At 37.1% G+C, this 25,325-nt stretch overlaps 1 protein-coding gene across 6 annotated transcripts in view; it reads right to left on the reverse strand.

Moving 5' to 3' along the window:
* Nucleotides 1-25,325, reverse strand: part of LOC105230895 (neuronal PAS domain-containing protein 2) — a 109,788-nt gene that overhangs the window by 55,570 nt on the left and 28,893 nt on the right. For all 6 annotated transcript variants that reach the window (XM_029552279.2, XM_029552278.2, XM_029552272.2 and 3 more), the window contains exon 3: nucleotides 1,495-1,685. In XM_029552279.2, coding sequence (XP_029408139.2) covers nucleotides 1,495-1,685 — 191 coding nt within the window. The remainder of the gene's footprint in view (nucleotides 1-1,494; nucleotides 1,686-25,325) is intronic.

Genomic DNA, 25,325 nt, shown 5'->3' on the forward strand with positions numbered 1-25,325 from the left:
CGTACAAGTTTGACAGCGAAGGCTGCTATAAGACTTAGAGAATCTAGGTATATGAGAGACCCCGCGCAGAGACACACTGAAATTCTCCTTTGTTTGTTGTGGTTGTAGCGGCAGAAATCTGCCGAGTTGATAGTTCTTGGTCGAATAAAAATGCGGGTCCACTCCTGTTACGTAGATCCGACTGTTATGGGAACTGCAATGCTTCGTTTGCACTCCTTCCGACTTAGCCCAGTGCATCCCAGCACCCTCACCTGATGGTTCGCGGTTAATGAGGAGAGTAGGAAATGGAGTCATCTTTCGGGGGCTCTCCATCAACTTTAGTTGCATATTACCAGACCACTTTCGCGTCTTTCAAGCGAAGGTCGCTGTCATCAAGGTAGCAGTACATATACTTCTCCGAAGTGCAGCTGTTTTCAGATAGGTATGCATGCACTCCGACAACCGAGCGGCTACACCGATCACGAGTTGGCTGACTTTGCGCTCACAACTAGTCAAGGAGCGCATGACATCATTAGCATTAGCTTCAAGCTTCTTACATATTAGATACGTGTGGGTGCCCGGTCACAGCCGAATGGCTGGGAACTGCAAAGCCGATGAGCTGACTAGGAAAGACACCCTTTCTCCACTTTCAACCGTTTGGAGTCGAGGCGGTTGTTGTTCTTTCATCGGCATAATTCTGTCGAGTTGACAGTCCTTGGCGGGTAAAAATCCGGGTTTGTTCTGGTTACATAGACCCGAACTGTCTCCGGTGTCTGCTTGCATTGTGGCTTTTGACTTAACGACCAGAACTTATGCGACTCCGAGATTTTTCTGGCCCAGAGTGAACCGTAGTAAGTCATTTGAACTACCGGATCTCAGCTAAGTCAATTTCGACATAATTATCGGTTTACACAAGTCAGTCTCAACACCCAATGGGTTTACATGCCGCTAATCTTTTTTCCAGACGCTCTTTGCCAAAGTTAAATGGAGAAAGGCGCGCATTGGAATCATCTTGTCACTGTCTTCTTTATTTTCCAGCTTTTACCAGACTGAAATTTAAATATGTCTGGGGACAAACATTTGGTGAACCTAGCGAAGTATCTGGTATTGATATTAACCACCTTAATAAATATATGGTAAGCACGAAATGATCTGGTTCTGGATCTGGTGATCTGCCTTTAAGAAGACAAATAACTCTCCAAGTGAGATACATCGACTACGAATCAACCCTACGACATAACCTAAAGTAATACTCTCCGTAACTAGATTTTTTTTTTTACTTCTGAAAACTATGATAGCTAAAAGGAATAAAATGTGGCAAAATTTGGGTTTTGAAAAAGTAGATTTTCTGTAAGCGAGCAGCTGAAAAATACTCGACAAATTTAGAATTTCGCTTAAAAAATAAACTACTTAAAATGGAGTCTGGCATGTGGAACAAAAATTACTAGAAACGTTGCATACAATCGCCGACCGAAACCTTTCAAAATAATTAAGTTAAGAATATTATTTGCTTACCTTGAAAGTAACTTTTTGTTCTTAAATAACTAACAGACAGCCTTAAAATGCTCAGTCGATCCAATTTGCTGAGAATATTCTGTTCGAATGGCAGCAGCGAGGCCAGCAAATCCAATTCGGCGTTGAGACGTTCGCGATGGCGTTTCGATGGATTACTTTTGGTGACGCCATCCTTGGGCGGTGGCTTTAAACTGCAAAGCAAAATAGAAAGAGAGAAAGAGTATAAATTTTTTATTGAAAAGAAAATTAAATCAATTACATAATCAGTTATTCGAAAAAAAAATCAAAACAAAAATACACAAATTAAAGGCAAGTGGAGGAAAGTGGAGCTTTGAACTTTCTATTTTAATTTCACTTCCTCGAGAATGCCGCGTATTGATGATGGAAATCGTAAATAATATATGTGCGAAAATTCGAAAATGTTTACAAAACTTTTAAAAGCGAACAAGGAAATTAAAGCATTACGTGGTAAAAATATTTTTTGGACGCTTAGCTATTATAAATATGCTAAAGAAAGAATTAGGCAGCTAACAGCTGTCTTACCAACAAATATGTAGGTACGTATGAGAATTCAAAATTAAAATTGTAAATTTTCGACGGGAAAAGCACACACGGATGTATTTGATTCCACTTCTTTTGCGTCATTGCCCTCGATTAAACGCTGTAATTAGAATAGAACAGACAATTGGGCTGCTTGCAGATGACGCGGACAATATGGTCAAGCGAATCAACAGCAGTGTGGTGGGGAGGAGGGTAGCAGCAAGGATGAGTAGCATATATAATTAATAATAGCATTTATTACCGTTATCGATTACGCGCCAGCGGAAAAAAAGGTCAGTCCGCCTTGACGCACGACTCAAGCGGAGCATAGCTGGTGCCGAGCATGTCAAGAGTGCTGCCAAGAGCTTGTGGTTAGCTGATTGGTTCACTACTTGTAGAGCAGCTTGTAAAGCAGGGACAAGAGGATTTTAATTTCCGTAAATCGCAGGTATTGACTGAACCACCCTTGGCAGGGCACAGCGTTGCACCACAAATTTCTCAATGCGTAACTACAGAGCATAGTAAACATAAAAACGGTAACAACGCATACAAATGATATCCCAGTCGAAACGAAATGTAGACACATAAGTCAGGGGTTAGAATCGATTAGCCATGCCCACTTGATCCCATAATTACAAATGTTGGTGGGTGAGTAGGGATGCAGCCTGTGGCATGAGCAAGCGAAAATAAAATAGCAAAATAAAAAGAAGACGACGCTAGCCAAGGAGTAGGCACATGAACTGGTGGGAGAAATTCGCCAAGAAACTGAGCAGGGCAAATAAGAAAAAAATTACAAAAAAAACGGAGTTTTGTGGGACTACGGCGGGCTGGCGCTGCTATCCGACTGTTGGCAATGAGTTTTGCAGAAAAACAATGCTTACTGTGTGAAATCAATAGACAGTTAGACAACGTGGAAGTCAGCTCAGCTACAATGCCAAAACCGAAAGCGCAGAAAGGAAACGAAAGAAAAACTTTAATGAGGCAAAATGTGAGAAACGTTAATTTTGGGGAAGTAAAATGGTTTTACCTACTTACTTCCATACATACATGCAAACATATATAAATAAATAAATACATACATACGTATTATTATAACAACGAGTATATACCGCTGTGCTTGTTTTTGTAAATTTGTAAGTAAGCAAGGTAGCTTAGAAATATTTTATGCTAAATATAATTGGACGTATTGTTTAGTGGCAGCAGGGTAGGAGCTAACAAATTTAATTGAAAAATTACCGCCTTATTTCTTTCTTGAAAAAGTAGAGTTCTGAAATCAGTGCCCCAGATTGGATAAAGAAGATGAAAGATACATATGTTATACAAATTTGAAATTCTTGTCATCTCTGCCTTGCTACTGAAGGACTGCCTCATAAATGAAATAATATTAAAAAAGAGAAAACAAAAAACATTTGACGAATTTTGCTCAAAAGCAAAGTATTTTCTTGTTTATATGACGTATTACGGCGAATCGAACAAACAACTGGTATAAGTCTCATAAACTGGTATAAATTTCATAAACTGGTATAAAGTATAAAATATTTTGTTTTCTTGGATCACACGATACGAAACAATTCGAATTCCGTTCCCTACTTTTATAAGAAAAAACACAGAAACTTCAAATCTGATGGGAAATGTTTATTATCATACGAAAGAACATTCCTTGACATTGATTTTTCGAAAGTTATCACTTTCAAATGTAACCGCGATAACATCTCAGATGATCCATCCGTTAAGTCCCATTTTCGATGACTAGTTTGAATATGCCGACTGGTAACTAGCGAATGACATGCGTGTTGTTTTACTCCAAAGCCTGAATCGAAGCGGAATTGTCTGCATAGACTTTAGACTTTACATGTCCTCACAGGAAAAAGTCTAACGTTGTGATAACACACGATCTTGGTGACCACTTGACCGGCCCAAAACGTGAAATTATCTGCTCAACGAAGTGTACTCTCACTAAATCCATTGGTGGATGAGATGTGTGGGAAGTAGCGCCGTCTTATTGAAACCATATATCGCCGAGATCACGAGCTTCAATTTCAAGCATCAAATAGTCGGTTATAATGGCGCCATAACAGATATATATTTGAAAAAATATGAACCGATGATTCTACCGGCCCACCACAAACACCAAGCCGTTATTTTTTCTGGATGAAATGACAACTCTTGAATCTCTTCAGGTTGCTCTTCGTCCCAAATACAGCAATTTTACTTATTTACATATCCATAGAGCTAGAAATAAGCCTCATCGCTGAACAAAATTTAGCTCGAAAAAGTCTCCTTGAAACTTTTCTATAACCCATAAAGCGGCTTCATCTCTTGCATAAGCTCTGAAATGTGCCAAATCGTTCCATATGTCAGTCCGAGTAGCTGCGAAAGGCGCCGAATCGAATATTATCCAATAATGAATGCTGGGTGTCAAGATGAATGATGGCGTTGCGAATACTAAGTTCAGTAGGCCATAAGTTCAGAAACACAATTTTTACAGAACGTGAATTTTTGTGATAAACGTTGTTCAGGCGTAAGTTTTTCCATGATGAAATGCCAAAAAATCCTGAACAAAAATAACATGACAATTTGACACGACTCACGTGGGATCTATTAAAAAAGGTTAGTGAAAGAAATACCTCTACTTGGATCAGCCGTTATTTTTTTAAATGGCTATACGCATATGCAGAATCGAAATTTATATCTTTTACTATAAGGATATAATTCATTAAGTTATTCCACTAAAATATTTACTCCAAAACAGTTCTTAAACAATGATTACCTTATAATTAGGACGGTATGCACAGGATAACAAGAGAAATGCTGCATGTTGGAATGTGAATGTGATATACATACATATGTAACATAGTTACTTATACACTACATATCTGCAGAGAATTCGAACCACCACGCACACATTTCCATATCTGCAGCCACAAACATCCACAATAAAGTAAGTAAAGAATTGTATTGAAGAAAGTAGCAAATCAATGCAATTTATTTAATTAAATGAAAAAACGTGATCAAATGAAAATTAATAGCATTGCAGCAAAATCGACAATAATTTTACAGTTCGAAAAGAAACCGATTCGTAGAATTACCGTATTTGCGCCACAAACTCATAAAGGTTAAAACAAATGCAAAATTGATACTTTGTTGCCACTAAAGTGAGGTAAAAGACAATAATTGGCAAATGAATGGGCGAAAGACGAGATTAGATAATTTCAGTGCATAAGAAAGGCAGAAGAGCTGGGAATGCGAAGGCACGCACACACGCATACAAACACTTGTATGAAAGCAATAATAATAAGAGCGAATTATAGCGGAGCAAAAGCGAAGTTAAATGGTAATTGTAGGTCATCAGCTGTTGGAGAGACGGTATTGAAACCGTTAGCTAATTGAGAGAACTCAATGTGTGCCAGATGAAGCCGGTTGTTGTGATGAGCTTCATAGAGCTTGAGAACATTACTTTACGTTTTATAATTCAAAACGCCGTTTCTTACTGCAAAATTATCGATTGCAAATTAAAAAATTTATGAAATTTTGGACAACAATGGATAACACTTAAATAAGGTTAGGTCATGATACGTCGGGATCTCCGAGCCGTTCGATACCAAACGAGGTTTTAGAGAAGGCGAGTCCCTATCGTGCGACTTCTTCAATCTACTGCTGGAGAAAATACTCGTAATTCGAGCTGCAGAGCTGAATCGAGAAGGCACAATCTTTTAAAAGAATGAACAGCTAATCGTGTATGCCGATTGATATTGATAACATTTATGACCTCAACAACCGTACCGTTAGTTCTGTTTACTCCTCACTGAATAAGAAAACGAAGCAAATGGCCCTGGTTATGGACGAGGATAAGACGAAGTATTTCTTGTCTTCAAACAGTCGTCGCACTCGCGACTTGGCTCCCACGTACATAATTTCGTTTATCTTGGAACCACTATTAACACCAATAGCAACGTCAGCCTCGAAATCCAACGAAGAATAACTCTTCCCAACAGGTGCTACTTCGGACTGTGTAGGCAATTGAGAAGAAAAGTCCTCTCTCGACGAACAAAGACAAAATTCTACAAGTTACTCATCATTCCCGCCCTGCTATTTAGTGCAGAGACATGGACGTTGACAAAAACTGATGAGTCGACGTTACGACGTGTACGAAATATATGACGACATTGTCATAGTTCAACGAATCAAGAGACAGCTGCCACGCTGGCTAGGGCGTGTCCAGCTCTGAGAGTATTAGACATAGTACCCGCCAGGGGAAGCTGATGCAGACAAAGAACTTCACTGCTATGTATAGTAGTTAAAACCCGTAAATAATCTTCCGCCCTTAAAACGGTACTTTTCGAAAATGTATGAAATATTTCACCTGAAGCACGAAGAATAGTAAATCTTTCAAAATTATACAAAATACAGCACAGGGGATAATCGTAAAGATATTTATGCTCAAGCAATCTACTCCGATACGACTGAATATTAGTAAGACTTCGAATCTTTTTTTTTACATTCAATAATATTCAGACTTCTACCCAATATATCCTAACACATTTCCAATAATCATTTATTTATCTCCACAAACTGCCAGGCACTCCTCAAAAATATTGCCGTTAATAATTTCTACTGCATATCGTAACCAAAACGCTACTCCACCACTGAGCCGCGGCTCACACCCTAATTCTCGCTCCTACTCGCCACAATTCGCTCAGCCGACAACGTTGTATGGCACCGTTACTGCAGTCTGCGGCATAAATAATTTACTACTAAATTAAGGTTTGCTTTACAAAAACAACATTAAAGGCTGAAAATAAAGAAAAACCCAAAATACCAACAACAAAAGCAGGTTGAGAATATTGCGGCTCATTTTTATTTCGGGGGTTGTATAAAATGTATAATTTTCTTATTATCTATAAAACCTCGACGACGACAACAACAACACAACAACGACGTATGCAGCAACTAAGAAAGGATAATAAGAAACAACAACCGAAAACTGCACTAAAAATGAATGTAAAAACGAATTACGAAAAGTACAATGTGGAATTGCTTGTAAGAGCCAAACAAAGGAATCGTACAAGAATGTCGAAATTGAAGGACATAAAAAGCTGTAATTCGTTCTCCTAGATATTACACACTTGCATACAAAATACTCTTATAAGACGAGAATGGAGGCTCATAAAGGTATGTGAAATATTATACATACATATATTCGAGAATGCTTTAACGGAACTATTTTTAAAGTGGAAGGAGAGGAAATTACATTACATCTGTTTGGAACTGCAAAGACTTAGAAGTAAGAAAGCTTCTGGTTGTAGTTAGTCTTCGAAGAGTTATTTCTCTGCTCGCTTTGTTTGAGCTCGACTCTTTTATAAAAAAATTATAACAAATTAGTATAACTGAAGTCAAATGCAGGAAATAAGTGGAGATCTCATAAAAAAAAACTGTAGAATAACTTCTATATATTTATGCCAGTTTAAAATATTTATACCAGTTGTTTGTTCGATTCATCACTCTAAAAGCCTTGGTATTTCTAAAAGAACTTTATCTTTAAGATTATATTTAAGATTATCTCTTTCAAATGTTAGTCGCGGCTACGTCTCAAAAGGTCCATCCGTTGAGTTCAATTTTCAATAATTTGTTCGAGCATTTCGAACGGTAACTGGCGAATGACACGCGTGATGTTTTGCTCCAAGATCTTGGTTGAAATTATTTGCTTACTGAAGTGTTCTCTCAATAAATCCATTTATTGTTGCGATGTATGGCAATTGACGTCGTCTCGTTCAAACCAAATGTCGCCGAGATGACGAGCTTCAATTTCAGACATCAAATAGTCGGTTAGCATAGTGCGATAACGGTCGCCATTGACGGTTACACTCTCACCGGCACCATTTGTGAAGAAATATGAAGCAATGATTCCACCAGCCCACAAACCACACCAAAACGTTGTTTTTTCTGGATGAAATGGCAGCTCTTGAATCTTTTCCGGTTGCTCTTCGTCCCAAATGCAGCTAATTGTTCGTTTACAAACCCATTGAGACAGAAATGAGTCTCATCGTTGAAAAAAATTTGCCTCTACATGGATTACTTATTATATAGTGGTACATTTTGGATAATATTTAAATAACAACAAAGCTACCTGACAATGAAGGACTCTGAGCAGAATAATGCAGAAGAGGCAAGCGAATTACATCAAGAATGTCAGCCAGAGCGCTTTGTGGGAGGAGGTGCGCATTACTTGGTACAAGTTGCAGTCACAAAATAATTTGAAGAAGCAGCTGTAGTAACTGTATGTGGTTATACACGTAGCAACATCTTTCTACTTAATATGTATGTGGTTAAAAAGAAAGAAAACACAAATCAGTTGAATGAAAAATTGGAATTGAGGCAGAAATAACTTGCAAGGATATTACCAGCGTGGATCTGCGCCGCATGGAACACTCACACACAAATAGGCACATATGTACATTTGTATGTGTGTCTGCTGATAAACGGTAAACTGCTTGTCTGCTCACCGCCAGTGAGGTGGCCAACCAGCCGGCGAAGCAGCCAATCCATTTGCCATTTGGAGCGCGTCCGCCTTGCGCGGCGCCTTTGCATGGCACAGCGAAGCAGTTGGCGGGGCAATGAAGTAAAATAATATTATTTCTCTACCATTTCTTTTTTGTGTTGTTGTTTTTTTCCTTTTGCGGTTTTTCTCTGCATTTTCCATTTGTGCTACAAAGTAACGAATTTCTTAAATTCTTTGCTTTCATTTTGTGGACCAAGTGATATACCCGACTGTGCGCTTTTTCCTACTTTTCTGCTAGCTATCTACAACAACAATCACTGTGGGTTGCTGCTTTTGTATGTTATTGGTTTTATTTTTTTTCCACTATGTTTCGCTTCTTTTTGCTGACCATAATAAAATGATTTGCTTTTAGAGAAATTACTTGGCGAATGACTAAAAATAGACGAGCCAGCGCACAAATGTGTATGTGTGTGAGTTTGTATGTGTATATGTATAAAGATATTAATATAATGTTTCAGGTTGTAGCGCTTTTGTCTGATTGTAATGATATCATTTTAAGTTGAAAACAAGCACACAAACATACGCTCATATTTAAATGGTGTATTAGGAGAGCAAGACACTCCTAAAAACGACTGAAATATTGAGCGAGCAAGAAAAAATAATCGACTGAATACCCACCGAAAGGTAGAGGAGGATTAATTCAAACTTATTCAAATGAGAAAAATAAAAAATAACGATTTACAAAGAAAAAAATTTCCTAAAAACTCTTAAGGAAATTATTATTAGATTATTCGGATCCTTTACTTCGTTTAGAGTTTCTATCTTGTTTCCTAGAAAATTAATTAAAATTGTCTGGAATCTGGTATATCTCTTCATAGAGATTGTCTCTAGATTCTCTAGATTCTTGAAGCAGTAATCTTTTGGATATTTGAAGCGAGCTGTTAATGTTCCTCAAGATATGCTTATCTAAAAGTACTTCAATCTGGTGAATACAAAACCGAAAAATATTAATAAATCATGTATTTTAAATAGGGAAAGCTTGTTCTGGAGACAGTTCTATAACGATTATAATAGTACTAAAATAGTGGACTTGAAGGTTGTTTCTGCTGGGATTACACTGTTTTGAAAAAATCGAGATATACGTTCATTCATCTAATAGACTTGAAAAGTGTCAAAACGGAGAGCATTTTACTACTGAAAACTTAAACTTTCCAGTTTCAATAGTCCTTATTTACCAAACCATTGATTTTTATACATAAAATGGATGTTAACTTTAACTTCCTTTGAATAGTGAAAATTATTTCCTGTTAATCTAGTATTAAAATCACATTTTCCATTTCATGATAAAAAGTCATTAATGGTATTCCAGAAGTCCACACAAATCAATGTCCTAAAGTTCGAGATTCATAGGAGCAATAAAGCAACTATGTATATCTACTTGTAGGGGATTTTTCTGATATGAAAAAAATATTCTGATGCGTGTCAAAGTGATTAAACCGTCAGTGGTTGAATCATCTCAGCACTTCCCTCTCGCCTCTTCTGGTTTTGTGAAGCAAAGCTTAAATCACTTGAATGTACAACTATTCAAGAAAACTATCTGATATTAAAATTAATCTCTCTATCAGATGTTATGTCGATTTATATTCCATCTATAAGAATTTCAGCATCACAAAAGCAACAAGGACAATTGTCAAGGTGAGATCTCCCGAACCGGCTACAAAACTTAAACTAAATTCAATATTCTGACGAAATTACTACTTGGTCACGGTCCAAACAACTCAGCAGTTGTAGAGCTTTTTCCATAATTCTAGAAGAACGTTCGTCAATTTGAGACTAAAAAAAGAATAAAAAGTATCACGAAACGTACACATGGAATATCAATATGTAAATTCAGAAATTAAAAAAAAAAATGTTTTCCAAAAACTATTGCAGCTGAGGAGATATACGAGATTTGTTTATATTTGTTATAATGTTTAACCTACGGTGCGGGTATGAGTTAATCTGTAAAAGAAAGAGCCAGTGAAATTGGAAGCAGTTCTTCCAGGTGCCAGAGCTCTCAGGCATATCTGGTGATCTGCAACAAATTTTAGTAGATTTTTTGTCCAACAACTCCAGGTCCCGGAGTTCTCAGGCATATCTGGTGCTCTGCAACAAATTTTAGTAGAATTTTTCTCCAACAACTTACTATAACCATCTTCAGGCGCCGGTTTTTTCACTATGGCTCTAAAACTAATCAATATATTTCTCTCTTTTTTTTAGTAATGTTTTAAAAAAATATTTTATATTAGCATTAATTATTATTACCAGTATTTATTTTTATTATTTTTATATATTGCGCCATTAGCAGAGGTCCTCAGTTCCACTCCGGCTCGAAATGCATCTATGACCGCTGCTTTTATACTCACATTTATGCATTTATAATGTGCTTATGTGTATGTTTATAAAAATCTTAGCATTTAATTAAAAGTTAAGTTGAACAATTTGAGTCTAATGCAGTTAGACGTTATTATAGCGTTTATGGCACATAATTGAAGCAAAGTGGTTTGGGTGCTTTATAGCGGACTAGCTCTTGAACACATACAATTATGCATCTATATACATATACATGTGCATGTGTGTATGTGTTTGTTTACTAACGAATATTAGCACTCAAATTGCTTTATAATTTTTTCGGCAGATTTTATGGCACGCACAATAAAATTCGGCGCTTGAAAGCGATTCGGGGAATTTTTTTTATACCAAAAAGCTACACATTTTTGATGATTTTATGCGCTGTAATTTATGCACAGTGAAATACTGTAAAATAACGAAAACGATGGAGGATGGCAGTTTTATTGTATTTGTACTGTTATATTGTCTTAAGACGAATTTTGATTCGTTGGACTATAGAAATATTCAAAATACTCGAGATATTTTAGGAAAGGAAATAAAAAAAGGCTAGAAATTCACAAGTGTTTGTTCAGTGGTCTTGATTCAGCTTCTGCATCACTATCACCGGAAGAGTGAAGAATGAACATTTTTCTCAAAAAATTCAAAATGCAAGTAACACAACGACCGAGAGACCAAATGGTTCTTCGGAGGCCGTTACTAAACCTCAGTCTGATGTACATATACTATTAATGACACGAGGGGGAAAAGTTATTGATGGTCGAAGACTTCTCTGGCAAAAGCAAAATACGCGGATTGTTATTCTGATCACTTTGTATTAATCGAACTGAAATCGAGCATCTAGGTCGTGCGTTTTGACACAACGCGACTTATTTTGTTTTATATTTCATAAATAGGAACTTTGGAGATCCGACGATATCTCCAATGTATGATCTCTAAACCAACAATTAACATTTTTTCAGATTTTTAAAAAACAGCTCTTTGACTCTGAGGTTGAAAACGATGGTTTTCAGCCGATAATTACCATTTTTCGAAATCCATGAAAGTACTTTCCTTGACTCAGTAGGTGAAAATAACGGTTTTGGGGCTTTCAGCTGACAATTGCCACGCTTCGAACCCTAGGAGTGTACTAAAAAGCCTCTCCCACAATCTATAGTTAGAAACTAAATGTTTATGAATGCAATAACAAGAATGAGAGAAAGAAGAATGTGACCTGAACAAACTAAAAATTGCGGAGTAAATTGTAAACAAAATCTTTCGCTTCTGTCAAGACGTCATGAGCAATGGTAATGTAAAGAACCGAAACTGTTATGAGTTATTGAGTCTATTTTTATTATTTTTGGTAGCATACCACCGTGCACATACTGTGATTCAAAGAGAAGGGAGCAACGGAAAAAAATAAAAAACCGCGACACTGCAAGCTCTGAGTATTTCGTCCACCATTAGACCCTCTAAAGTATAAATTCTCAGATGGTTTTGTTTAGTAGAATATGCTGGCAATGCTCTTAAATATGAATACTGCAACAGTTTTCTGCCAGCAGCGCCACCTTGCGACTTTGCTGAGAGCGAAATAAACTCACGTTCATGACCTACACTACAATCATTTGAAGAAGCACTTGAAGCGAACCCAAATCAAATCTAAAGGTCACGTATAATTCAGAAGTAACTGTAGTAACGAGATTAAGGAAAAACAACAACACAATCAAATGGATATTTGTGCGTTTTCCAACAGCTGTTTATTGTTAAGTGTGCCTCGGTTAAGCTCGTGTCCGTGACCACATTTGTTTTCAATAACAGTAATTCGATTGCAGTTTAGGCACTTCCGTTACTTATTTTTGCCATTTCACAACACATATACACATACAGCTGAGCGTGTTTCTGCATTTTGCATGCAGTCGTGAGTGATTTTTTTTAAGGTTAGATTGCAGTTTCGCTTTCATGCAGGTGGACACGCACAAACACGAACACACACACATACATGCACATGAATACAATTGCACGACAAGGCGTCTGCACGCTAGCTCACCATAAAGCCAGATATACATACATATATGCTTACTTTATGTGTATGTGTAGGTGCACACGCATGCGGAGGCGCGTCTGCCACGAAGCACGTGCGTGCAATGACTTTAATGGCCGCTACATAGCTATGTAAATTGCATGACTCGTGATATTGGCGTATGTATGTATGTGTGCGTACCGCCTAACTGTCTGTCCGACCGGCAGCTTGTTGTTGCCAACTTGGCCTAGACAACACCAGTCAATGGGCTTTTTACGGTCGAAACGCAAAGTAGCGTGTCCGAAAAAAACAGAGTAACTGAAGTTGGCAAAAAAGCAAAGCAAAAAAGAACAACAACAGCAATGCAAAATCACTGTCATTTGTTTTTTTTTTTAATTTATTACGTCTAATGTTTCAAAAATAAGCACTACGCACTCACACTCACGCAGCTAAACACAGAATGCGTTATAGCACGCACGCAGGCGCAGTTAGGCGAGCGATTCGACATATTATACATACTTATGTACATAGTATATACATATTTGTGTGCGTGTTTATTTTGCTTTATTTGTGTTTATTCGCTTTTATTTTGGTCTCCACTAAAATTTTTTGGCACTTTTATAGTTATGCATATACTACTTTTTGTACTCCTGTAATCTGCTACTTTTTTCACTAAAATATTTTTGTTGTTGTTGCTTGTTTTTAACGCAATTTGACACAGTCAGCATGTACATACATATATAGTACTGTTTCTACACCTTTTGTCTACTACTTTTTCAATACTCTTTACCTTTGTTGTTGTTTTATAATGCATTGGACGCGTTAAGCTTGCAATTCATGTATTCTGTCTGTCATGTTATATTATATGTATATGCGTTTATTTAGCTTTATTTCTGTCTATTCGCTTTTATTTTGGTCTCCATTAAATTTTTTGGCGCTTTTATAGGCACGCGTAGACTACTTTTTCTACTCCTGTATTATAGAACTTTTTTAGTAGAATGTCTTTGTTGCTTGTTTTTACTGCAATTTGATATAGTCAGTATATATATTTATACTACTTTTTCTACTCCTTTTTTCTACTACCTTTTTACTAAATTGTTTTCGGTGTTGTTGCTTGTTTTTATTGCAATTTCACTCAGTCAGTATGTATATAGTACATTTTCGACTCCTTTTCTCTACTACCTTTTCAGTACTCTTTACTTTTACTGTTGTTCTATAATGCAAATTGACATGTTGAGTTCGCAATTCATTCACTCCGTCATTCATGTCATGTATGCGTTCTATTTATCCAGTGATTGTGTTCGGGCGCAAATTTTTCAAGTGCAATATTTTTCTGCGATTTGTAAGAATGTTCACCCTTTACATATCCATATATGTATATAGTACATATTATTACACTTCTCCGTGTCGATTTTTGGTTTTGTAGTATCAATTTGCATGTTTCGCTTGTGTGCGTGCATTCTGGTATTTTAGCTTGTTGATTGATATACATACATATGTATATATACATTAGGGCGGGTCACGAATATTTCTTTTCGCTTGTTACTCTGAATTTTTCTATCTGATAATAAGAAAAGACCAGTACACTGTAAGTCGAAGGACCTTCCTGTTACATTTAAGAGCTCGTACTTGGAGAGATTTTCGTAGAGGTGTCTAAGAACCTATTTTTCCGAGTAAAAATTGTTTTTTTCTCACCCTAATGTGTATGTCTATAGAGAATTTATTAATATGTTTATATACATAACTGTTTCTACACTAGTGCGTGCCTAAATGCACACAACATAAATGACGTTTGTTTTTGCATTGCATGTTTGTTGTTGGGTGCGCATGCGTGTTTTCATTAAACTGCCGCGGGCGTGTATATCATACCGAATGTACACAAGGTCAGGTTTACAACAATTGGGCGAATTAAATCAGCTATTAAGTTTAATTCGAATATTATGAAGGTTCTAGCATAAACATCATGTATCCCTAGCGATATCATAAGGAACCCAAGAGGAGTAGTTATCATTTATGATGGCAGCGCTTGACGCGAACATCAACAGGTTCTGTGGTCTCACTAAAAATACATCTTCCACTGTCTCATCCCGTGGGGGCCCTAAATACGTGAAACGTAGCCTTGTCAATACGGGACAAGTGCACCAGGTACGCTGCATTGTTTTTCTAAGAAATCCCTTAGATTAGATAAGTAAATGAGGATTGCACCGTGACCTAAGGTTTATTGTGCCCTCTCTTAAGTCACAACGTCTCACCTAAACCCAGCAAATTGATAAATTCCAATATACTGCTAGGTTCTATTGGGGCGATGTGATCTTTATTTGGAAACATGGATCCAATGACCTTTATCCTGCGCCTACAGACTGCTGGACAGTCAATGAGCAGGTGTTCTGGAGTTTCAGAAACCAAGTCAAAAAACCGGCAACTCGCAAAAGAAGCAAAGCCCATGTTATATAAGTAATCCTTACGGAGTAGCTCTTTTATGATGTGGATATCAACCGCAATGAAAGGTTCCGGTCCTACCGTGTTGGTGGATACTGCGAAACGAGCATGCTCATCAGCCAGTTCATTCCCGGCTAAACCTTTGTGACCTAACACTCAAATAAGGTTCACTTGGTTATGATCTGATAAACTATTCAGTCGTTTCTATACGTCGTAAAGGCCTATGGTGTTTGTTGTATTGAAAATCGACGTTTAAGCGTGACATAGTCTTTTGGATGATCTTAGAAGACGTTATCTTTTAAACAGGTATCATGAAATTAAATTAGCGTGCCTTTCGGAACCGTATTCAGGTATGTAGTTAGGAAATCAACAAAGAATTGTTGTATATCTTTTCATATATAATAGAAACAGATTAATCTTTTCTGCTCCAATTTGAATGAGAGCTTTAAAGATATTTAATCTAAAGCATTAGGTTAAGTGGAAGTCTGATCTATACACTGCAACCTACAAAGTAATCACTAAAATTTCCAAAGTTTTCTAATCCGAAAGATCTGATTAAGCCCAAGGCCCAGATTGGCCTTAATAATCGTCATACTGCCTGTAAGAATGTCTAAACCCTCCATGTACAGTTCTAAAAGACACCGATTCTTTTAGAAGAAAGGAAATTAAACGCATATAAACTGAAAATGTATCTGTATTTTTTACCAAAATAACTTTAAACTTAGTCACTGCGCTCTATGAAACAAAATATTCTTTAAACTGTTTTAGAACACATTTGTCTATGGATAAAATACTCTCATTTTCGGCCAGCAAATATTAATTTTTTTTTACCCAAAACATGCACATATTTCCACAAAAAATATTTTTTTTTTCAGTTTTCTTCTAACCAACTTCTATCCACACAAATCAAGCGTGTGTATGTGTGCAGCAGCCATATAGAGGAAATACATAATAATTTTTGACAGTCAATCATGGCTCCGGAAACCGCACCAGACAAATGTTTGACTGCAAAAATGCTTGACTCACTCACACAACCACGAAGCCACACAGTCCAAGTGAAAGCCCAACGCCGCTCTGACGTCGGAACTTACAAACTGAACTGTTTGGCATGCAAGCAATCAAACATTTCGACCATAACAATGACATTCAGTGACGCCATTGAAAACAACAACACAGCAAGTGACTCAAAATGGAATTGCGTGTCATTTGTTTATAAAAAAATGGCGCATAAAGCACACGCATACACACAGGCGCATATAACTTGAGAGTGCAAGTGACGAAACGGACTATTAGATACCGACAGCGCTCCTTGAGGCAAGTGGGCGTTAAATAGTGCGGCGGCATTTCATTCATGCATATGACCATTTGCTCAGCCATTCAAAAAACGGGCATTTGGCTACTCGTGCCGAGCTACATATAGTACACATATGTATGTGCATATTTACAGTTATGGATATGGACATGTGAAACGGCGTTACTTTTTGACGTATTTCTAACGCCCTGACAGACAGGCACACTAACACAAGTAATCGCGTGTTTATATGTATATTTCCTTCTTGTAATTTGTTTGTGTGTTTCAAATGTTGCATGTGACATTTCGCAATATTTGCCACATTTTCAGTAGAATTTTTGTTTCAATTGTTGTCGCTTTATCAGCTGCATGCACTCGATTGATTTATGCCGCTCCTTGATTGAGCAACTTTGCAGATTTTTCTTATCGTCATTAACACTTGACAATGCTTTATTTTCATTAAAAATTGATTGAAAATTTTATTATTTAAAATTATTTAAGCAAAATCCATATGCAAGCAATGGGAGTGGCCACACCGCTTTGCAAAAATAGTAACATTAAGACAGTAGAAATTAAGATATGTCTCAAAAAAATGTTTTTAATCAAAAAAAGACCTTGAAGGAGATTCATAACCGAAATTAAATATACGTCGAACAATGCGGATTAATATCGTGCTGGAATTGGTATACGCGTAGGTAACTTCTAAAGCACCTATGTCTAATTAGTATTTGGATTAGGTCGAAATTCAAGTTCCCATGTCGTCTGTCTATCCACGAATGGATGTTCGGTATCAGTCTGTGGGTCCACCGTCCTTTGAGTATGGTTTGTCACCGCTACTGCCATATTGTTAAGATTTAGATTTTTCTTCTTCTTCTTCTTCGGTTCGTATAGACGGCTCTGATAACTTGTGTACCCGCCTTTGAATTAGTTCAACTGCATATCCAGAAATAAAAGAAAAGAGTTCAACCAAAATTCATGATGGATTTTCTTTTTTTTAATGCTTGTAATCGAAAAAATCCTTCGTCCAAGTCTTTTAGAGTTGTATCTCAAAGACAAATCTTGCCAACCGAGTTGAGAAACAAAGAAAAAAACGTCTTTAAAGACGGCGCACTTAACCTGGCTAGCCTTGAGCGTACAAGTTCTCAAGGCTGTATCTCCGGAACTATTACTCGGATCAACTTTAAAATTTAAAACAATTTTCTAGACTCGATGTACCCCTTAAGTGAACTTAGGTAAATTTATTGGGCCATATTGTTTGGTATATATTAATCCTGTACTTTACATACATATGTGTTGGTAATTTTGGTAAAGGGTTGAAATGTTTATAGAAAATTTCATTTAAGGTATTCTCCGACCAAATCACGTGCATTAGTAATTAAAAATTTTCCGTTATAATGTTAAAAATACAGCTGAACTTGCTAACATCGCTCGCTGTACTTTTTATATTAATCGGAATAATTCAGTGCTTCTCCCAAGACCAAAAAAAAATTACATTTAATAGAAATTTTAGCGTGAAAATTAAAAAAAAAAACCGAAAAGAGTAAAAAATATTCTCAAATAGATCGGTAAATTAAAAAACGGGTTTTCAAAAAACTTTTAAATATTTTCTTGATTCCCTTTTTAAGCAGTTTTTCTACTCTTTACACACAATCCATTGTCAATAAATACAAATCTCGACTTTTAACGCATTGTTGTTGCAACATTTAACCCATCACTTTTAGTGCCTGCACTAGCTGCTGTTGTTCTTGTTGTTTTCGTGTCATTAACAAAATGCAAATGCGACATTGACAACTCAATTTGCGGCCAAGCATCATCCGCATCCGCATCCGCCACGGCATGCATTTGTGTTGTGCGCGCAGCCAACCACCGCCAGCCCAGCAAGCAGCCAATCTGGCCTGACGCTGTCACATTTGCATGCACACACACACGCACATTCGTTTAAAATACTGGGTACACATGCAAAAGTGCATGGAATTGGCGTGTGTGTGCGTGCGCTTAAGTCGCCGCACCTAAGTCACGCCGCCAACTCAATCGCTGCGCCAATCGCTGAACCTTTGGCCGCGCGACGATGACTCCTATCAGCAGCCGTTTTGTTATCGCTGACACTTTTGGCACGAAGGTGACTTTTTAAATCGCTATAGCAACAACAACAATAACAACACTAATAATAAACATTTGCACTATGGCCAACAACAATGAATTAAGTCACAATAACAATAACCATAACAATCACAACAACAGCAATAAAATGTCGTACAATAAATGGTATTTTGCAGTTTAATCGAAAAGGTCGCTACTGTTTGTGATAGCGACGCACATTCTCGCCACATTCGCATTTTTAATGCATGCAACAAAGACAATGCAAGCAAAAGTCGCCAAGCTTACTACAACAACAACTAAAAGTGGTGTATCTACTTAAGTTTGGCGAAGCGCATGCGCAAGTAACACCCCTCGCAACTGCTGCGTTTCAGTCCTCCACGAAAATGCTTCCCATGATCTTTTTTCTACACACTCGTACGAGTATCAGACTTTTAGGTCTCTTATGGAGGATGCTCGAAACTTACACACGAACCTCGCCACGTATATACATGTATGTATGTGTAGCTTAAGCTGCTGAATGGCTTCCAATGTTCTAGTGCAGAGCCATCCTCTGTCTACCAGATTGAGTTGACAATTTTACTGCATTTGCATTTAAGGAGACTCTGAATTGACAAGCAACATGCGGCACAGTGTTTAAAGATGTTGCCTTTTCAATAATTTCATGAAAATATTCAGTTTACAGAGTTCTTTATAAAAAAAAATCTGGTCAAAAATTCAATTCTAAAGTCCACAGATTTCAATTTTTATATATTCTCAAGAAGTTTGAGAACTTTGTCGGACGAAAGCGTGCCCGACGATTGCAATTTAAGTGTAAGCTGCCTTTATGTCGCAATGTCTGAATCAAAGCAAAACTAATACGCCTGACGTTGAGTAATACCAAAAGCTCGATACCAAACGAGGATTCAGACAAGACGACTCCCTAGCGGGCGACTTCTTCAATCTACTGCTGGATAAAATAATTCTAGCTCCAGAACTGAAAAGAGAAAGTACAGTCTTCTATAAGATTGTACAGCCCCTGACGGCCGCCGATGATATTGATATCATTGGCCTCAATATCCGCGCCGTTAGCTTTTCTTTCTTCAGACTGGAAATGAGTCTCGTAGTGAACGAGGGAAAGACGAAATATCTTCTGTCATCAAACAAACAATTGTCGCACTCGCGACTTGTATCCCACGTCACTATTAACAGTCATAGCTTTGAAGTCGTAGATAATTTCGTCTATCCTGGAACCAGTATCAGCACCAACAACGATGTCAGCCTCGAAATCCAACACAGAATAACTCTGTTGGTAAGAGCTGCTACTTCGGACTGAATAGGCAATTGAGAAGTAAAGTCCTCTCTCGACGAACAAATACCAAACTCTATAAGTCCCGTCCTGCTACGAGTATATGCAGCAGGGACATTAGGAGTACGAGATATACGACGACATTGACAGAGTTCAGAGGATTAAGAGACAGCGGATACGTGGGCTAGGTCATGTCATCTGAATGGACGATAACACTACAGCTTTGAGAGTATTCAGCGCAGTACCCGCCGGGGGAACCAGAGGAAGACCGCCACTCCGTTGGAAAGACCAGGTGAAGAAGAACCTGGCTACACTTGGAATCTCTAAAGTTATCACCTTTTGAAAGTATGTACATATATTTATTTTGAAGCTTTTTCTTTAACCGACAAAGGAACTAACTGCTTCGTGGTTTTTACATCTTAGATCCCCAGTTTTTACATAGCTGTAATATTTTCTGAACGTTTGGACGACCTCAAAGAAATTTACGTGAAGTCTTCTGCACAAAACAACATCGGAGTGGAAAAAAGACCGAACTCAAAGAAAGCATTCACTATATCCTAAGGGTCTTCAAATCTCTAACCGAGAAAAATGTATTTAAAAGAGATTTACGATTTAATTTGGTCTTTAACTATTAAAAATGAAGCAGATTGAGACGGAAGTGAAACTGTCAAAATCAGCTTTGCCAGCAGTAAATGTTTACAATCTGCGCTCTCGATCTTTGATGTCGACGGCACTACGATGGAGGAGAGGCAAGGAAAACAGGAAAGTTCAAATTAAAAAAAGAGGTCGTTTATTCCTTTTAATTTTTAAAAATACCTTAAAATCATTTCGCATAGTTCCAGAACTAAAACACTGCACGAAACCGTCAACATTGCCTCGCATTCGATTAACATAACCACACTTTTTCGACGGCGAGTGAGTGAAGATATTGGCGGCAGCTAAGTCGTTAATTTTAACAGCTTGACGCTCTTAAATGCCTTCAGCTTGTACGAATTCACTCCAATAAATATCAATATCAAGTATAAGTTTTGTTTTTGTTATTGTAATTTATTTATTTTATATTATTTGCCGTGGAACGGAGCGTATGCGTGAACGCATTAAGTTCACTTTGTGATTAAAGTGCAGCTCAAGTGCATTTGGGATATGAAATTTCACGAAATTGGAACAGCAACGGAAAAAAGCCAACAACAACAACAACAACGTGTCAACAACGAAATCGACCAAACTTTCGAGTCACTAAATCACAGCCGAAACATTCTCAAGCCCACGGCGGAGGAAACGAAATGTCAGTTATCGAAACAAGTCAAAACCAAGACGTACATACATACATATATACATATATTTATAACAATGGCAAATATAGCGTAGGGACACGCTGCAGCACAACTGGCTTTGGGCGAACCGCACCACGACGCAACGGTAGCTGTTAATTGTTTGTCCGCGGCTGACAGCCGCTTAAATGGCGCTTAGCTTTTAACTTGACTTCATTTAAAAGGTTCTGACTCGTTGTGCTTTGACTTAAGTCGGTGTTGCGCTCCACGCTTGCGCCTTGTACTTGGTTGTCTACTTTATCAACCGTTCGTCCCAACGTTGCCTGTGTATGCGGTGTGTTCTTTTGACCACAAAACCATGCCGACTGACTGACTAATGACGTGTTGGGTCAGCATTTTCTGTAGTTGTAGAGATCTCACTGCTCTCCCCCTCACCTAATGTTCTAAAAAAGAGAATTTAGCTGGCGGTAGAGTTGTTAGATAATGCGAATATCAGTGAAGTGATACTGAATTTGCTCATTAGGTAGAGGAAGGTGAAAAGGAAGGTAAAAAGTTTCATCAGCAAAGGAATGTGTTCGGTTACTAGGTGAGCTGAATTAGCGGCTAACTTTAGAATCCGCAGACTAAAAACGCAAATCTAGTTGAAAGGAGCAAAGAAACTCTGTTATATAGACTTAAATAATAAAATAAGTAAATTGGATATGGTAACAATATTTTGAAAAATATCTAAAACGATCAAGCAATGAGAATCAGCACCTAGAATATACATACATACATTCTCTTCATTAGTCTGTAGTAAAAGTGCGAGTTGTAGAGGTTGAGTTGTTAGAGGCAATGTAGATATTATCTATGTAAAATAAAGAGGACTAACTCGGCATTATCGCACTGTGATGGTTCCAAACCTATCGAAATTAAAATTTTTCAAGTTGTTAATTTTTATTAATAATATTATTGATTTCTGGTAAGGGTGTGTTTCAAAGTTGTAGTTTAAAAATATATTAAAATGTATTACTCAAGTTTTTTAATGAGGAAAAGCTGCAGCTGTACATTTATCCTTCGCAGCTGCATTTTTGACCTTTGTCAGTCTAGGGAGATGATCAAAAAATTTCGAATAAGGTCAAATGCTCAAAAAAAATTATTTGCATGTCCTTAAACATATACAGAATTTTGAAACTATACCTCATGTTGCACACAAAGAAAAAACCCAAAAAACTGCAACAGAAATAGGCCGCAGAATTAATAATATCTCGCGAAGAGACCCAAAAAAGAGTTCCACTGACATTCTATATGAAATTCAAGGTGAATAAAATGTCCACATATCCATGAGAACAATTGCCCGGCATTTAGTCGAATCTGGACTTCACGGCAGGGAAGCACGCAGGAAATCACTTCAGACTAAAATTCGTAGAAACGACTCGTAGACTTTGCCAATTCTTATTGGTTTAAGACAACAAATCAACGGAGGTATAGAGGAGCAATCATGGTGTGGGATTTTTTATCTGAAATGATGTTGGTCCAATCCATAAGATTGATGGAATTTTAAACAAGGAAAAATACGTCGATATCCTAAAAAATGTCATGTTGTCATGGGCTGAGGAAAATTTGCCTGTTATAAGGAAGATACTAATTCAAAGCATGCGTCTAAGTTGACACAAACGTTTTTTAATGAAAATTCTATCAAAGTTTTGTAGTTGAAATCGTCCAGCATAGACTTAAACCCTATAAGACATCTCTGGGTGATGCTAAAAGAATCGTATGCACCAAAAATATCCTTAATATGGATGTTCTTCTTGATGAAATTAGAACGGCACCCGAAGCTCCACCATTGGCGCGCTGTCAGAATCTTAAAACGTAAATTCGGAATCCATGTGAAGCAATATTAGAGTAAAAGAGTTAAGCAAAATAATTTTTGTAATATCATTATTTTTTGTTAATAAAATATTTTCGTTTTTAATTATTTGTCGCACTCAAATCGTTGATTCCACATGTTTTTGTTAAAATCTTCAAAAGAAAATGTTTACTATTAGTGTTTAAGGTTAGCACAGGTTTCAATAAAATAAGTGAAATAACATCATTTACTTCAAAATAGGTGCCGGTTCTAATTAGCTGTCAACAGCTGTATGTACATAAAATTTCTCCCAATTCGAAGCAATCTTATATTTCTCAAGACCCAGTTTATACTCTTAATATTTTTCTTATAATAATATACAAAGCACCAAGAGCCGAGAAGCAAGTCTGCAATTCGTTTCATTACACTCAACTCTAGACCCTCCTATGAAACAACCGGATTTGCTATTATACATATATACATACATACATACATATAATGCATTTGAATATGTGCCGCACAAGTATAAAAGTAGCAGAAAAACGAGTGCAATTGCCGTATAAATTTGGAAGCTCAAGAACAGAACTGTAAGCCTATTTATAAAGAAACTTTAGCAATAAGAAAACCAGTTACCGTGAAATTGTTCACCAAAAATAGAGCAAGAGGAATTAAGATGTATAAATAAGCAGATTTGACAAATGCTTTGTCAACTAACATAGGCCAGGCGCATTTTGGACACTGCTCAGTTAGAACACGCTGATGAGATTGCTTTACTAAGAGCCAGTAGTTCGTAGGCTCTCTTATGGTTCAATCTGGACCAAAAGTGGCTCAGATTCCTGTTACTGATCTCACTGTGATCATAATCTTTTTTCAAAAATTTTTTTCTCATCTTGTCAACCGACTTCACAAACACAGTTTGGAGAAAAACGCGTTTAAAGACGGCGAACTTAGCCTAGCCAGCCTCGAGCACGTAAGTTCTCAAGGCTGTATCTCCGAAACTATTACTCGTATCAACTTGAAAATTTAGGACAATATTCTAGAGTTATTGTAGAATTTAATAAGACAATAAAACAATTATATTTTTTGAAACCCGAAAACCCATGTAATCCCTTAAAAAAATCTAGTTCGATTTATAACTATAGATCTCGAACTTACGAAAACCTTGCAATAAACCTCCTTACCTTACTCATTTCCATGTATCTAATGTACATATGTACATATGTATCAAAGCTTGTGAGTATATATGTACATACATTTACATATATGTACATATTTAATACCCTAAACAATGTATATTAAGCTTGCCACGAAGTTTGCAACCGCCAGAAGGAATCCCTTAGGGCCAAAATTTTTGGAGATATCGGTCTGAAATTTTTCACATCTCCTTTTCTCGCCAAGATGCTGCATATTTGTCGAAACGACCTATATCGGCATACTATAACATATAGCTGTCATACAAACGGAACGAACTGAATAAAGTGCTTTCATAGAAAACTTATTCAATTGGCGAGATATCTTCACGAAATTAGGCATGAATTATTGTCTATGGCAATAATGTTATATTCGAAGAAATAGTTGAGATCGAATCAATCCAACTACATACGAACTAAACGATTGAAAGTTCTTGCAATTAACCTTTTGTGAAGGGTATTTTTGCTTCGATCCAACCGAAATTAACGTTTCTTTTTGTTTTCATATTTTTACGATTTATAACTGAGATATAAGCGACAAAAAATGTACGTTTCTTTAATATACCGTTAACGCCCCGCCAGCCTGAGAGCGTGCTATGGCGAATATCAGCAGCAATCGAATATAGAGACCAGGCAGCGCGCCAAACTATTGGTGGGTGACGACTATCTGCATGTTAGTGCTTGGGTATGTGTGTGTGTATGTGTCGCCAGCGACGAAAAAGTCAGCAATGACGACGGATACAACGCAAAATCCGCGAATGTTTAATCGATAAAATAAATGAGTCGCGTTGGCATTTACTACTCTCAGCTATTGTTTTTTCCTACCCGCACATGTTCATATGTATTAGCTATGTGTGTATGTATGTATGTTTAAATTATTGTTGTTGACAATACACACGTGGTTAATGATTGTTGTTATCGCTCATAACTGACATATATATGTATGTATGTACATATATACAACTTATTTGCATATATATGTATGTATGTATATAGTAAGT

Source organism: Bactrocera dorsalis, chromosome 2, assembly GCF_023373825.1.
Source record: "Bactrocera dorsalis isolate Fly_Bdor chromosome 2, ASM2337382v1, whole genome shotgun sequence".
NCBI lineage: Eukaryota > Metazoa > Arthropoda > Insecta > Diptera > Tephritidae > Bactrocera > Bactrocera dorsalis.